The 17,036-nt window shown below is 39.2% G+C and overlaps 1 protein-coding gene across 1 annotated transcript in view; it reads right to left on the bottom strand.

Annotated features, from left to right (window-relative positions):
* LOC130919869 (collagen alpha-1(XVII) chain-like) overlaps positions 1-17,036 on the bottom strand; it is a 48,945-nt gene that overhangs the window by 14,492 nt on the left and 17,417 nt on the right. Inside the window, exons 20-37 of the mRNA XM_057842489.1 lie at positions 14,017-14,121; positions 13,891-13,944; positions 13,626-13,679; positions 13,397-13,450; positions 9,673-9,717; positions 9,162-9,233; positions 9,049-9,066; positions 8,923-8,958; positions 8,154-8,189; positions 7,945-8,025; positions 7,776-7,859; positions 7,574-7,651; positions 2,620-2,670; positions 2,481-2,537; positions 2,336-2,395; positions 1,147-1,173; positions 1,006-1,050; positions 404-433 (exon numbers count right to left, since the gene is read on the bottom strand). Coding sequence (XP_057698472.1) covers positions 404-433; positions 1,006-1,050; positions 1,147-1,173; positions 2,336-2,395; positions 2,481-2,537; positions 2,620-2,670; positions 7,574-7,651; positions 7,776-7,859; positions 7,945-8,025; positions 8,154-8,189; positions 8,923-8,958; positions 9,049-9,066; positions 9,162-9,233; positions 9,673-9,717; positions 13,397-13,450; positions 13,626-13,679; positions 13,891-13,944; positions 14,017-14,121 — 987 coding nt within the window. The remainder of the gene's footprint in view (positions 1-403; positions 434-1,005; positions 1,051-1,146; positions 1,174-2,335; positions 2,396-2,480; positions 2,538-2,619; positions 2,671-7,573; positions 7,652-7,775; positions 7,860-7,944; positions 8,026-8,153; positions 8,190-8,922; positions 8,959-9,048; positions 9,067-9,161; positions 9,234-9,672; positions 9,718-13,396; positions 13,451-13,625; positions 13,680-13,890; positions 13,945-14,016; positions 14,122-17,036) is intronic.

The raw sequence follows: 17,036 nt of genomic DNA, 5'->3' as shown, positions 1-17,036 counted from the left end.
TCTTTGGACGAATGATGCTTCCTTTCAGTAGATGTTTTTTTTTTCTCTCGCCGGAATTCAAAATTATTTTTCTTTTTGTATTTCTTTGGCTTAATGTGGTTATGTAATAGGTTATAATACAGTACAATAATAACAATTCTTACATATAACAGATAACTTTGTGCTGAGAAAAAAATGCAATTGTTTAAAAAAAAAAAATGAACTGAATACTGAATACTTTTTTACCTGTACTCAAGTAGATTTTTTTGATGAGTACTTTTACTTATACTTGAGTAATATTATTTTCAAATAACGCTACACTTACTTGAGTAAAATTTTTGGCTACTCAACCCTTCTCCGGATATGACATTATAACTCATTGACCCATATTTTAGCTATTAAATCTATATTTGAATTAACTTACCAAGGGAGACTCCGGAGAATCCTGAATCACCTGTGGGAACAGCACAAATGTTTTTAGTTTGTTGATGTTTTGATCATAGCACAGCAGTGCCTGGAGATACGAGTTTTATTCATTTTTTAATCAAACTAGTAACTCATATATTTCCTCATTATATTTAATTTGATTACCTTAATCTGTTCCATCCTTAAACCCACCTTCCCCAAAATGCAGTCCATTTTTGTTTTTATTGGGGACAAAATAGCAATCTACAATAGTTTATTTAATAAAGCCTTAATGTCGTAAAGTACACCTAAAATGAAAGCACAGCATTATTATTATTATTTTTTTTTTCATGTTTAATTTAACAGTAACCTTCATCTGGTCGTGTCATTTACATAACAATTTTAAAACTTTTTTTGTTTTTTTTTAAGAAGAAGAAGAAAAAGAAGAAGAAGAATTGGTCACTATTTGCCAAAGTGCTGTTAATTTTCAGTGAGTTAAGTTGTGTTTACAGCCACTATTAATCACTCATATTTGATTTTAGACTACAAATGATTGTGCAATTGAGTCACTGGTATCTCAGGGCACATCTGTAGCCAATATAGAAACCTAACCATTCATACCTGGTTCTCCTGGAATTCCTGGCAAACCTGGCTGACCTGGTTCTCCTGTAACAAGTCAAATTGAATGGAAGATGTATTAATTTAACATAATTTGGGAGTAAAGTTGTCATTCATGTACAGGAGGCGTTTGCATCCTCATACCTTGGTAACCGCGAAGTCCTTGATCACCTAATAATGATGATAAGAAACATGTTACTTAGAAATTTAAAGTCTCCTGCTCCAGTGCAACAGACATTCATCAATTTCACATAGAACTGTCATCCTTCTGCATCAAGGAACATGGGCGGAGATTTAGGGGGAGCACCTGCCTCCCCTCGTGGCCAAAAAATGTCATTGCATGTAATTCACTTCGCAGTAAATGGATTTAGAGGGGTGGTTCAGAAATTTTGAATTTTTGACATAAGGCTTAATCCTCAAGTTATCGGGGGTTTAATTAGTTGGTGGAGTTGATTTCAATAAATTCTGTGCAGTTTGTTATTTATTTGTTTGTTTCAGGGCCCCAGAGTAACTAAGCTAGCGTGTGTCAATGGTGCCTGCTTAGCATAACAATAAAACACAACATATGCACACTTGAAAATAACCAATGACCCATGCAATCAATAGTGTTGGCTATGTTTTCAGAATAAAGTTCTTAAAACTTGCCGTTGCATGTCAGTAAATGTTGTATGAACAGCAAAATTTGTTCTCCAGCAGCACTGCAGGGACAGGCTGTCAAGGCAAGTATGGCGGAGCGATATCACATCGTTTTTTTCACCGCTGATATTTTTTCGTGGGAACGAAAGAGACTTCTCAGCAGAACGAGCTGACTCGATTGTGGTCGGATTACGCATCTAAAATAATAGTCCTGCAGAATGAAATGAATTACGGCAGTTTTGTGTGACATTGTTTTGGGCGCATGTGTATTTCGTACGATGATTTGCATTTTGAATTTATTTGACTATGTTAGATCTGTTAGTATTGTTTTTTTATTGGCATGCTAAGCAGGCACCACTGACTTGCGCTAGCTTAGCCACTCCAGAGCCCTGAAACTAACAATTAACTGACAAACTGTACGGAATTTGTTGAAATTAACTCTGACAAATTAAACCCATCCTACCTTGAAGATTAAGCCTTATGTCAAAAATTCAGAACTTCCCCTTGAAAATAAAGACCTAAGCATTAAAATGTTAATTAAGTTTGATTTAGTGCCAAACTTTTAAAACTGTAGAGGGCAAGAGAAGAGTGATCATGTACCACAATTGTTTCATTGGTTTTCTGTAATGCACAGAGCTTTGAACTGAACTGTACTGCTGAAGGGGGGAAAAAAATCGCTTAATCTAATAAAGTTTACCCTTCGGGCCCTGGGGTCCAGGAGATCCTGGGGGTCCTGGTGGTCCAGCAAAAAAGGTTTCTGTGTGGGGAAATAAATAAATAAATAAATAAATATGTAATAAGCTTAACATTTTTCTCTACAAATTCAAAAATCCTTCACCTACCAGATGAAGGCACAAAGTTGCCAGGTTCTCCCTGTGGACCTGTGGGTCCAGGTATTCCTGCAAATAATTTTTATGTCAATAACTAATTTGAAAAAGTAAAGTAAATGTACATATTGTATATTTATCAATATGTCCATACCTGGCTCTCCAGGCGGACCTCTACGCCCAGGAAGACCTTGTCTTGTCTCACCTTTGGTGAGATCAAAATAAAGCAATCATCAAGTGGCCATCTTTACTACATTACATTGCATCCAAAGTCTGCATTCAACCCTGACGATTGCAAATAATTTAGTACGGGTAGAGCGACACATTAGATGGATCAGCAATACCTGTATCCTATATTGCATTAAGTTATCAGTTATATCAATAGTCAGAGGTGGGTAGTAACGCATTACATTTACTCTGTTAAATTTAATTCAGTAACATTTTGAGATAAATGTACTTCTAAGAGTAGTTTTACTAAGCCATACGTTTCAGTTGAGTATATTTGTGACGAGTAGAAACGCTACTCTTGCTACGTTACTTTGGGTTACACTAGTTGTTACATTTTTCCTCTTTATTCTACATATTGACTTTATTTTTGCCAGAGATGCCGACAGTAGCTCTACCAATTTCACCAATGAGATGTCGCAACAATAAATACATGACTCAGTTCTACCAATCAAACTGAAACTTGACGTTCTAAGGTCACGCCGGCCTGTTCAATCATGTGCCGTCTTTAAAATACCGTAAAAAATTAAGTAACTAACTTGGAGCGCCGCCGTCAACATCACTTGAAAGCACGGATTTTAATCTCTCTCCCAGTTTTTATTTGGCACTGATTGACAACGGAAAACCGTAGATATGATATGATCATCATATGAAATACATTTTCTCCACTAGAGGGCACTCATGCTCTTTGGACAAATAATTCCTAATTTTTGTAGATTTTTTTTCGCTTGCCGGAATTCAATGTTTTTTGTTGTTGTTGTATTTCTTTGGCTTAATGTGGTTATGTAATATCTTATAGTACAGTATAATAATAATTAGGGCTGTCAAACGATTAAAATTTTCAATCGAGTTAATTACAGCTTAAAAATTAATTAATCGTAATTAATCACAATTCAAACCATCTATAAAATATGCCATATTTTTCTGTGAATTATTGTTGGAATGGAAAGATAAGACACAAGATGGATATACTGTATACATTTAACATACGGTACATAAGTACTGTATTTATTTATTATAACAATAAATCAACAAGATGGCATTAACATTATTAACATTCTGTTAAAGCGATCCATGGATAGAAAGACTTGTAGTTCTTAAAAGATAAATGTTAGTACAAGTTAAAGAAATGTTATATTCAAACCCTCTTAATGTTTTCATTTTAATAAAATTTGTAAAATTTTCAATCAAAAAAATAAACTAGTAGCCCGCCGTTGTTGATGTCTGTAATTACACAATGCTCATGGGTGTTTAAGCCCATAAAATCAGTCGCATCCAAGTGCCAGCAGAGGGCGACAAAGCTCCAAAAAACACAAGTAACGAGTGGACATTTCACTTTGCTCTCATTTTAATCTGTTTGAGCGGGACATGTGCGTTAATTGAGTCAAATATTTTAACGTGATTGATTAAAAAAGTTAATTACCACCCGTTAATGCGATAATTTTGGCAACCCTAATAATAATAGTTCAAAAAGATAATTTGTGCTGAGAACAAAAATGCCATTTTTTAAAAAAAATAATCAGACATCTTAAGCAGTTACTCACAATGATACTCTTTACTGAGGATTCTTTTCACCAAATACTTTTTTACTTGTACTTGAGTACATTTTTGTGGATGACTACTTTTACTTGAATAATATTATTTTGAAGTAATGCTACTCTTATTTGAGTAAAATTTTTGGCTACTCTACCCACCTCTGTCAATAGTCTTAGTTTTGCCATTAACTGTACCTTCCTTGAGTGGTGTCACAAAAAGAGCAAGCACCACACGTTTTATTTAAGATGTTCATGGCTTGATGCCAAAGAGATTTTCTGAAGATTTAAAATAGGTTCTGCTTAACCTTCCTGGTTTCTACTCCACGTTTTGATCAAAATTGTTAAACATATTTTCTGAGAAAGGGCAGCACTGTGTGGTGATTGGTGACACGAAAGCCAACAGTTCTGAGATCAAGGGTTCAGCTCTGACTCCAGGCTTCCTCTATGCAATTTGCATGTTGACTGGCCTACATGGATTTTATCTGCATACTCCTCTTTTGTCGCACTTCCCAAAAACATCCATGTTTGGTTGGTCAGACACTTGTTTGAGTATTAGCGGTACAAATAATAGATGGATGTTTTTCCAAGCAGTTCTGGGTTTTGGTATTTAAATTGCATCTCTGACCTTCACTTACTGTATGGTTTTTTTGGGGTATTGTATTGGTACACTGCCTTCCTTACATATCTCAAAAACATGCTTGTAAGGCATGGTTGTTCTTCCTGCCTTCGACGGGGGCGGACATGTTTTCCTCCCTGTTGCTTCTTGCTGCTATCTTCGTCTAGTCTAATTTGTCTGCTTTTTTTTTTTTTGTATTTTCCTTTGTGGATCAACGGCGCTGGTCTCTCATATGAAAATGGATCTGTTGAGTTGGTCTCAGCGCCATTGAAAAAATGTTTTCAACAAGACACGGTGCACCAGGAGAGCCATCTTGCCCGGACGGTACATTCGCCGCTGGTTATGTGAGAGATTCATGGGATCACTGGAAACCAGCGTGTCTTACAGTCCTGTCCGTAGAAGATATCGAGGATACATTGGGGCAAATAAGTATTTAGTCAACCACCAATTGTGCAGGTTCTCCTACTTGAAAAGATTAGAGAAGCCTGTAATTGTCAGTATGGGTAATCCTCAACCATGAGAGACAGAATGAGGAAAAAAAAAAAAGAAAATCTCATTGTTTGATTTTTAAAGAATTTATTTCCAAATTAGAGTGGAAAATGAGCATTTGGTCACCTACAAACAAGCAAGATTTCTGGCTGTCAAAGAGGTCTAACTTCTTCTAACGAGGTCTAACGAGGCTCCACTCGTTACCTGTATTAATGGCACCTGTTTTAACTCATTATTGGTATAAAAGACACCTGTCCACAACCTCAGTCAGTCACACACTAAACTCCACTATGGCCAAGACCAAAGAGCTGTCGAAGGACACCAGAGACAAAATTGTAGACCTGCACCAGGCTGGGAAGACTGAATATCTGCAATAGGTAAAATGCTTGGTGTAAAGAAATCAACTGTGGGAACAATTATCAGGAAATGGAAGACATACAAGATACATACACTAATAATTTCCCTCGATCTGGGGCTCCATGCAAGATCTCACCCAGTGGCGTCAAAATGCTAACAAGAACGGTGAGCAAAAATCCCAGAACCACACGAGGAGACCTAGTGAATAACCTGCAGAGAGCTGGGAGCACAGTAACAAAGGCTACTATCAGTAACACAATGCGCCGCTAGGGATTCAAATCCTGCACTGCCAGACGTGTCCCTCTGCTGAAAAAAGAACATGTCTAGGTCCGTCTACGGTTTGCTAGAGAGCATTTGGATGATCCAGAAGCGGACTGGGAGAATGTGTTATGGTCAGATGAAACCAAAATAGAACTTTTTGGTAGAAACACAGGTTCTCATGTTTGGAGGAGAAAGAATATTGAATTGCATCCGAAGAACACCATACCCACTGTGAACCATGGGGGTGGAAACATCATGCTTTTGGCTGTTTTTCTGCAAAAGGACCAGGACGACTGATCTGTGTAAAGGAAAGCATGAATGCGGCCATGTATCGAGAGATTTTGAGTGAAAATCTCCTTCCATCAGCAAGGGCATTGAAGATGAGATGTGGCTGGGTCTTTCAGCATGACAATGATCCCAAACACACAGCCAGGGCAACAAAGGAGTGGCTTCGTAAGAAGCATTTCAAGGTCCTGGAGTGGCCTAGCCAGTCTCCAGATCTCAACCCCATAGAAAATCTGTGGAGGGAGTTGAAAGTCCGTGCTGCCCAACGACAGCCCCAAAACATAACTGCTCTAGAGGAGATTTGCATGGAGGAATAGGCCAAAATACTAGCAACAGTGTGTGAAAAGTTTGTGAAGAGTTACAGAAAACATTTAACCTCCGTTATTGCCAACAAAAGGGTACATAACAAAGTATTGAGATGAACTTTTAGTATTGACCAAATATTTATTTTCCACCATGATTTGCAAATGAATTCTTTAAAAATCAAAAAAAGGAATTTTCTGGGGGGGGTTTTCACATTCTGTCTCTCATGGTTGAGGTTTACCCATGTTGACAATTACAGGCCTCTCTAATATTTTCAAGTGGGAGAACTTGCACAATTAGTGGTTGACTAAATACTTATTTGCCCCACTGTATTTGGCTGTTTGGCGTGATGGTGGTGGGGTTCCTTCTGCTATGAGGTGCCCTGCTCTACCAGAAAGTTTCCAAGACGGCAGCTTTCAAGGAAATCAACAAATTTACCACGGATCAAACGGTGCGATTCATGGCATTGGAAGATCGCGTCGAGGCTTGGATCGAGAACTGGCTTCGTGGACTCACGGTTCGGTCCGAGGATGGATGGAGAAAAGTGGATGATACCTTACGCCAGGTGACGGAACTGTCGGGGCAGGTGACCGAATTGTCGAGGCAGACCGCGACTATATTTGCAATGACTTAGGGGACCTGAGATTTCGCCTACGCCGTGAGGAGCGCAAATTTGACGGAAGACCAACCGTATTTGGGCATATTAAATTACTTATTCGGCTTAATTTTATTATAATTTTTCTTTCCTTTCCCGAACACCCTCACCCCACCCCTCCCTTCTCCTGGAGAGAGCCGCACAGATGGCCATACACTGCGCATACACACACTCACACATAACCTCCCCCCCTTCAGTCCGCCACTGCCTTTTTTTTTTTTTGCCTCACTGATTTCTGTACCACCAGTCTCGCCTGAAATCAGTATGGACAGACTCCAGAGAAAATTGGATAGATGAATGAACTGTGTACTGTGTATTTTTGTTTGAACTCCTAACTGTGTGACCTTTGAGGCATCCAACGACCAGTACACTCTGAACCTACCAGGTGGACCTTGAGGACCTGGATCTCCCGGAGGCCCTGGAGGTCCAGGTGGGCCAGTAAATCTAGCAGAAGACAGACCTGTTTGAAAAGAACCACAGAACTTAACTATTGTAGTAACTCTGGCTTTACTGTATGAATGCACTATTTAAAAATTTTAGGATATTGATTTTTGGATAACCAAGGAAAAGTTACGAGTACTTACTACCAGTTCGCGTTGCACTGACAGTTTCTGAACTTGTGACGGTGATGCCAGCTTCTCCTCTCTCACCTTTCTGTCCTGGTAGTCCTTCAAAATTAAAACATACCAGTGGTATAAGAGTGACGACAGCACACAATTTCCCATTTATCTGTCATTATTTAAAACTACCTACCATCTAAACCAGGAAGTCCAGGTGAACCTGGAGGTCCAGATGGTCCTGGTGGTCCTGGGAGGGCCACCGTTTTGGAGCCATCTAGAAACAAATTAAGAAGTGAAAAATAGTAGTAGTAAGTACTTTCTTAGATTTCTTTATTTCTTTATTTATTAATGATACATTTATTGCAGGTAATTTTCAATGAAATAAGTGTAGTAAAGTCTCACCTGGAGCAATGACTTGACCAGCTGGACCCATTTCACCTGAAAGATTGAGAGTTCACATTTTTTCCCACAAAAGATAATGGGTTGCACTTATAAAGAAAATTCTCAAATATGTTCGCATTTACAGTACAATGGTACCTCTACTTACAAACGTTTCTACATACAGAATTTTCAGGTAATTACATGCCTCAACGGAAAAATATTGATTCTTGTTACGAAAGAAATTTCAGCATACGAAAGGCAAAAATACAGTATGGCTGGTACTCGCAGCTTTCAGAGTTTACTGAACGTAACATACTTGTAGCTGCTCTACCATTGGCTATTGTCTTCATTACTGGAATACAATTGGCTATGAGGGACCTTTACTGTATGTGTATGTGTGTATCCCAGCCGTCCTCTTCATTCGCCCCTCGTGTTCAGACACCTTTACACGAGTGTATTAAATTTGATTCTTTATTCTTGGTTTTATACATTATGCACCACTCTGCTTTTATGTTTGTTGTGCAATAATCAATTTTTAACATGTATTTGTTTCATATTTTGATGCATCTTTAAGGATTATAGAAGATTTATGTCTTTTGAGGGGCTTGGACCGGATTAGGGCATTTACATGGAAAACAAGTCTCTACTTACCGAATTTTCAGTTACGAAACTACTTCCAGAACCAGAACCAGAACCAGAACAATTCATTTTGTAAGTAGATGTACCACTGTACATCATTATAAAACACTTTTAAGAAACGACATTGGGTGCAGCAGCTTTTGCCGTTTACCTTTTGCACCAGGCTGTCCTGGAATTCCAGCAATACCTGCAAAAATGGGTTGTAATTATTTATTTAAAGCATAAGTATTGATATTATTAACGGGTGAACTGATTCATCTTTGGATGGTTTTCTCACCTGGTGGACCTTGAATACCTTGAACACCGAAAAAGATATATTGTCAGGGAAATGGTCAAAATTGTGGCAAGAGTAACAAGATGTATTTATTGTGAATTTAATCTTGTGGGCACCTGGACGACCATCAACTCCAGGTGGGCCAGGTGGACCTCTCAGACCAGTAGTTCCCACTGAAGCTGCACCGCCTGCAATTTAAAGAGGTTGTTTAACAATAGGCTTTATAGAAAATGACACAATTGGCACTTCCGCACTGTAGCAACTATTCGTAGTTCCTAAAACCTTTCGTGAGACGCTTGCCACTGTGTCCTCAACGGTCTCCATTTAGTTGTTTTGCGTTCAGTTTAGTTCTCGCGGTTTTATTTTAACAGGGTTGGGTGTGGCAAGTAAATAATTCCTCACTGGCGCAGACGACAACGTCACAGCAGTTTGTACCAGGTGCACTACCCATGTGCGAACTGCCTGATGAAGGATAGTTCCTTTAACGACTGGAGAGGCCTATAGTTATATCATATGAAATTATGTTCCTACAGTTCGAATTTTTTTTGTAATGTCTTGTTATTTTACATCAATTCATTTCTTCTGTCAATTCTGAAATACTTATAAGATAGATAAATATATACTAACCTGCATTTCCCTTGGATCCTTTTTCTCCATCTCTTCCAGGTTCACCTTTATGATAAAAAATGACAAAGATAAAATGCCCATCTAATGTGGTTGTTCTCTATATGTAATGGTGTTAACAAGTAATGTCATATATTGCAGTCGATTCAGAAGGTTTTATTGTGTTAATCCATCCAATTGGAGTATAATGGATATTAGAAAGTACTATTGGAACGATGAATTGAATAATAGTTTACATGTTTTTGCAGTGCATTCAGCTGTTAAAAGGACACTCCAGTGGAAGTCAACATTAATAATTGATATGTGTGTTGTTAACAACCCTGCAAAATTTTGATGAATACAAAAAATGTTAACTATATTTAATAAGGCTTCAAAATGGGGAAAAAATTAAGCCAGTCCATGTAGTATCAGACGCTGTAGGGGTGTCGACTGACTGTGCTCAAACCCCGCCCCGCTCAAGTGCCAAATTTCTACTTTTACCATAGCTTGTTACAACGTGGATGATGCTTTGTTGAAAATTTTCCGAAGACTACAGAGCTTATCTAAAAGAACCTCAACCACACACCCACATGAACCCCCCATCTTCTGGCAACAGCCATTGGCTTCCGGTAAAACAAAGAATTAACTATAAGATCCTCCTCATCACTTTCAAAGCTTTTCGCGGTCTGGCCCCATCCTATCCATACGACCTTTTTCTTATTAACACTCCTCTTTGATCACTACGCTCTTCTACTCTACACCTTTCTGTCTCACGTGACCATCTGGTCACTTACGGCTCCAGAGTGTTTAGCAACGCTGCTCTCCATCTCTGGAACTCTCTTCCCCTGATCCAGGTAACTTGCATTTTTTTTTCCACTTGTCAAATCCAGACTGAAGAGCTACCTGTTCCAATGATCTTACCCAGTATGACCTCTGTTCTGCTCCGTGTTACGGCTTCTTAATTTCCTGTTACTTGATTTTGCTTTTGATCTGTGCGTTTGCAAACTTTTTTTGTTGCATTCTATTATGATTATCTACAGCACTGGTCCCTGACCTTTTTTACACCACCGACCGGTGTGATGTGGGCCTGTTTTTCACGGACCGGCAATGTGTTGTAAAAAAATGCAGTAAGTATACAATAACACGACAGGGCTAAGAACAAATGTTAAGTGCAGGGAAAATATAGCTCACCAGATGCTGAATTAACGTTTTTTTTAACAGCGGCATCTTCTAAAACTTGACGGCAAATATCCTCGTTCGCAGGCATAATAAGTTCTTCTCTTATCGTAAAAGGTTTCTTGCCTTTAGCATTAGTTCGCCACAAGGTATGATGCCTTCAGTGCATTCGATTTTATTGAAGCTCCCAGTTTTTTTGATTCCTTGTTGCAACATTGTCCAGGACAGCTGTCCATGACAGCTCACATCCTGGTTGCCAGCTGTTTGAACTGCTCCCCTCTGGGAGACGCTATAGGTGTTTAAAAGCAAGAACAAACAGACTGAGGAACAATTTCTTTGCTAAAGCCATCTCCACCCTGAACAGCCATATGTAACACCACATCACCCAATGTCCAACATTCATTTACATGCAATATACTATGTGCAATACTTACTAAATGCAATATTTAATGCCTCACTGTCAACTTCTACTACTTAACCTCTATTCACACATATTCTATGTGCAATACTTATTTGCATGCAATATTAACGTGCAATATTCAATGCCTTCACTGTCAACTGCTACTACTTCACTTCAATTATTTGCACTGCCTGAACATAGGATTACCTCATACATATTTTATATCTATTAAGATTTTATACTTTTATTCTTGCAAGCCACTTTCAAGATTTTTACTTGCCCTGCACTGTAAAGGGTGATGCTCCACAATTTCATTGTACAACTGTATAATGACAATAAAGGGCTATTCTATTCTATTCTATTCTATTCATGCCAGCGTTTGAGCCCTGTGTGTTCCTATGTCCTCATCATGCCTTATTTTCCTGTGAGTATTGTTAGTTTGACTTATGTTTGCCGTTGCCTTTTTGATTCCAGTCGTTTTGTTTGTACTTTGTTTTTTGGTAACCCCAATTAAATAACTTTTCTTCTTGCACCGCCCGTCTGCCTCACCGTGATACAGTATTTACAGTATTTCCGGGAAAAAATCTGATGCACCTACAGTGGGGAGAACAAGTATTGATTGATACAATGATATGATATCAAATACTTGTTCTCCCCACTGTATGTCATATGTCATTATTGAGGACAAGCGCGTATTGATATGAAAAAAAAAATAGATGCTATCTCCATTTGATTCCTATGACGACATCCTATCCAGTTTTATTATTATATCTATTGTCTAATCCGAGCAAAACGAACGGAACTACCCTGTCTGCCATTGCTGAGGTGTGCCGCCCGCACCACACAGCCAGCAGCAGGCAGCTAATGCTACTATTTATATTGACTGACTGACGCTAGGCTGCTACTAAGGTGTGTAAACACCCCGGTAATGGTGGCCACAACTAGAGAGCAACGTCCACATATCTCTACTCGGATTAGTCAATAGAGTAGAAAGCCAGATTGGTGTGTCTAGAGGCACAGGCCAGAATACGATCGTTAAAAAGTTATATATTATTTCTGTGCGGCCAGTAGCATATGCACCATGGACTGGCACCGGTCCCAGGCCCGGTGGTTGGGGACCACTGATCTACAGAACTCGTATACCTTGCTAGCGAGGCTTTGTGAATGCGAGGAGAAGCATCTTTCTTGTCAGTGAGGCTGAGCGAGAGTGAAACAGCCGACTGGCAGTGAACAGAAATCTCGGGAGGTTCGGCGGGAATGGCAGCTTATGCAGCAATTGCCTTCAGTAAATGTGTACTGTCGGCTGTTATTTGCTTAAAATTTAGCAGGCGCTTTGCAATATTGTAGCCAACTGTCCGCATCCTCGACTAGACACCCCCAAAGGAAGGGCAATCTGGGTGGCGTTATCGGACGGCCATTTCCTACACCGTGCATCATTACCCAAAGCCCATATTACATAAAACATATAGGAACCCAATGTATTTGGTACCGGAGGTGTTAATTTTTTAAGTTGCTGACTCCGAAAGGAACGCTAAAAAGTCAGACGACCCTTAACAGAGCTGAAACCGACCACAATGCATTCAGTGTTGGCAGTTTTTTCTTGCCGACATGGAGGTTCTAAGGATGGGGGTTACCCAGGACTTGAATTTATTTATTCATCTTTGTTGCTTCGTTTGCTGTTTCTGATTGTGTATCATATTGCCACTGCAAAGCCCTTTGAGACAACATTGTTATGATCTAGGGCTATACAAATAAAACTGAATTGAATTGAATAGTGTTGGCCCCTGCTGCACGAGACACCACTACCTGCCAGCCACGTTGCGTCATTGCTCATTTGTCTCGCCTAGAAAAAGTCCAAATAAAATAAAACTCATATAACAGTGGTATATGTCTAACTACATATGCTACTATATATACTACATATACTACTGACTATGTAGTGGGAGGGGCAGATCATAGAACGGAAGAATTTTAGGTAATGTCACCTCAGCCCCTTTTTGGGCCACCCAGAAAATCCTAGCAGCTGAGACGTAGAAAGAGTTTCTTGCTGCAACTCAATTCTTCTTTACTTTCACATTTTCAGCATTTATGTTTATACATATGGAATGTACCGGTTTCCAAACAAATCATCACAATGACTGGAGTGTCCCTTTGAGGCTCTGAGAGACATACCTGCTGGGCCACGCAGTCCCCTCTCTCCCATGTCGCCTTTGACTCCTGGCATGCCTGGTGTTCCAAATGTGGAAACTCACATCATTTGTTCATCTTTCTTCATCCTCAAAGTTCTAGATCTACACTATACTTTTGCCATAGTAACCAACAATTTTGTTAAAGGATACAAAATGTAATCACTGTATACAAAAGCCCTAACAATGCAATGAAGTAATGCTTTAAAGTAAACCTTTTTGTCCTGGATATCCACTATCACCCTTGGAACCCTTCGGACCAGGAGCACCTGTAGACATTACACTCATTATTTTTGCCTTCTTTAATACAACTGAACAATCACAAAGTCAGATGATTGAATATCTGGGAAAGCCTCATGCACATACATACACACTCTAAATTAATCATGATGCATGACCTCATAAATTTATGCAATGATAAGATTTGTTAAGTGGCTTATTCTTCAGTTCAACCATTGAACTTTGATATTTACCACTTACCTCTCTGCCCCACAAGTCCAGGAGCGCCAGCTCGCCCTGGATCACCAGGATACCCTGTCCAAATTGGGTTTCAAAATTAAAATTTGAAGAGATTGATACATATCCCCAACATTCAGCCCTGCTTACCAATTTCTCCTTTCATTCCATAGCCAGGTGGACCAGGATCTCCTCGGGGGCCCATCAGCCCATCCATCCCCTTCTGACCTTGTAATCCATGAGGGCCTGGATCACCTATAAATGGACCATACCTTCTTTGCTTTGTTGGTGACCCATACTGTGTATGATAGTATTTGTATTCTAATTCAAAGTACTTAAACTCAAGAATGAACAGAGGTGGGTTATAACGCGTTATATTAACTTTATTACATTTACTTGAGTAGTTTTTTGAGAAAAATGTACTTCTAAGAGTACAGTGGGGCAAATAAGTATTTAGGCAACCACTAATTGTGCAAGTTATCCCATTTAATAATATTAGAGAGGCCTGTTATTGTCAACATAGGTAAACCTCAACCATGAGGAACAGAATGTGGAAAAAAAACAGGAATCACATTGTTTGATTTTTAAAGAATTTATTTGCAAATCATGGTCGAAAATAAGTATTTGGTCAATACCAAAAGTTCATCTCAATACTTTGTTATGTACTCTTTGTTGGCAATAACGGAGGCCAAACGTTTTCTGTAACTCTTCACAAGCTTTTCACACACTGTTGCTGGTATTTTGGCCCATTCCTCCATGCAGATCTCCTCTAGAGCAGTGATGTTTTGGGGATGTCGTTGGGCAACACGGACTTTCAACTCCTTCCACCGATTTTCTATGGTGTTGAGATCTGGAGACTGGCTAGGCCACTCCAGGACCTTGAAATGCTTCTTACGAGGCCACTCCTTTGTTGCCCTAGCTGTGTGTTTGGGATCATTGTCATGCTGAAAGACCCAGCCACGTCTCATCTTCAATGCCCTTGCTGATGGAAGGAGATTTTCACTCAAAATCTCTCGATACATGGCCCCATTCATTATTTCCTTTACACAGATAAGTCGTCCTGGTCCCTTTGCAGTAAAACAGCCCCAAAGCATGATGTTTCCACCCCCATGCTTCACCATGGGTATGGTGTTCTTCGGATGCAATTCAGTATTCTTTCTCCTCCAAACACGAGAACCTGTGTTTCTACCAAAAAGTTCTATTTTGGCTTCATCTGACCATAACACATTCTCCCAGTCCTCTTATGGATCATCCAAATGCTCTCTAGCGAACCGCAGACGAGCCTGGACGTGTACTGGCTTCGGCAGGGGGACACATCTGGTAGTGCAGGATTTGAGTCCCTGCCGGCGCATTGTGTTACTGATAGTAGCCTTTGTTACTGCGATCCCAGCTCTCTGTAGGTGATTCACTAGGTCCCCCCTTGTGGTTCTGAGATTTTTGCTCACCGTTCTTGTTATCCATTTGACGCCACAGGGTGAGATCTCGCATGGAGCCCCAGATCGAGGGAGATTATCAGTGGTCTTGTATGTCTTCGATTTTCTAATAATTGCTCCCACAGTTGATTTCTTTACACTGAGTGTTTTGCCTATTGCAGATTCAGTCTTCCCAGCCTGGTGCAGGTCTACAATTTTGTGTCTGGTGTCCTTCGACAGCTCTTTGGTCTTGGCCATAGTGGAGTTTGGAGTGTGACTGACTGAGATTGTGAACAGGTGTCTTTTATACCGATAATGAGTTAAAACAGGTGCCATTAATAGGGGTAACGAGTGGAGCCTCGTTAGATCTCGTTAGAAGAAGTTAGACCTCTTTGACAGCCAGAAATCTTGCTTGTTTGTAGGTGACCAAATACTTATTTTCCACTGTAATTTGGAAATAAATTCTTTAAAAATCAACCAAAGTGATTTTCTGTTTTTTTTCCACATTCTGTCTCCCATGGTTGAGGTTTACCCATGTTGACAATTACAGCCTCTCTAATCTTTTCAAGTAGGAGAACTTGCACAATTGGTGGTTGACTAAATACTTATTTGCCTCACTGTAGTTTTACAAAGCCATACTTTTTTACTGTTACTTGAATAGATTTTTGAAGAAGAAATGCTACTCTTACTCCGCTATTTTGGGCTACACTGGTTGTTACTAGGGTTGTTCCGATCATGTTTTTTTGCTCCCGATCCGATCCCGATCGTTTTAGTTTGAGTATCTGCCGATCCCGATATTTCCCGATCCGATTGCTTTTTTTTGCTCCCTATTCATTTCCAATCATTCCCGATAATTTTTCCCGATCATATACATTTTGGCAATGCATTAAGAAAAAAATGAATAAAACTCGGACGAATATATACATTCAACATACAGTACATAAGTACTGTATTTGTTTATTATGACAATAAATCCTCAAGATGGCAATTAAATTATTAACATTCTTTCTGTGAGAGGGATCCACGGATAGAAAGACTTGTAATTCTTAAACGATAAATGTGACTTTGTATATTGTGACTAAATATTGCCATCTAGTGTATTTGTTGAGCTTTCAGTAAATGATACTGCAGCCATTTAACTTCTGCCCAAATGCATGATGGGAAGTGCAACCATGACTGTTCGTAGGGGCACTAATTGATATATCTTCTCTGCGTTGGGAAAGAATATAGGGTGTTAAGAAAATGATCAACTACTACCTTTCTTCCCCACATTGCCTCCCACATTATGTTTAATTGCTGAGAGAAGTACTGTAAGGCTTTAGCCACATAAAAAATAGCTCCAAAGGCTGTCAAAATTCTCTCTACTCATTATACGCTGCCTTTTAACGCTATCTATAGGTAAAACGGCGTCTTTATAGATTGAACGCGACAATGCGTGAGTGGGTCGTGCAGCGCATGCGTTAATCACTTAACGTGATTAATTTAAAAAATTAATTACCGCCGTTAACGCAATAAATTTGATAGCCCTACTTTAAGCCAAAACTACTCTGGATGAGTGTAAGACATTTTGTCTGTAACGTTAAATACAATTAGAAAATGATTTAAATAAAAAAAAAAAAAAATATATATATATATATATATATATATATATATATATATTTATTTTTTTTTTTTTTTATATATATATATATATAAAAGGCATGTCCGATATTTTTTTGCCGATTCCGATACTTTGAAAATGACGTGATCGGACCCGAT

Source organism: Corythoichthys intestinalis, chromosome 8, assembly GCF_030265065.1.
Source record: "Corythoichthys intestinalis isolate RoL2023-P3 chromosome 8, ASM3026506v1, whole genome shotgun sequence".
Lineage (NCBI taxonomy): Eukaryota > Metazoa > Chordata > Actinopteri > Syngnathiformes > Syngnathidae > Corythoichthys > Corythoichthys intestinalis.
Note: the sequence above shows the minus strand (reverse complement) of the source record. Positions and strands in the feature narration are given on the sequence as shown.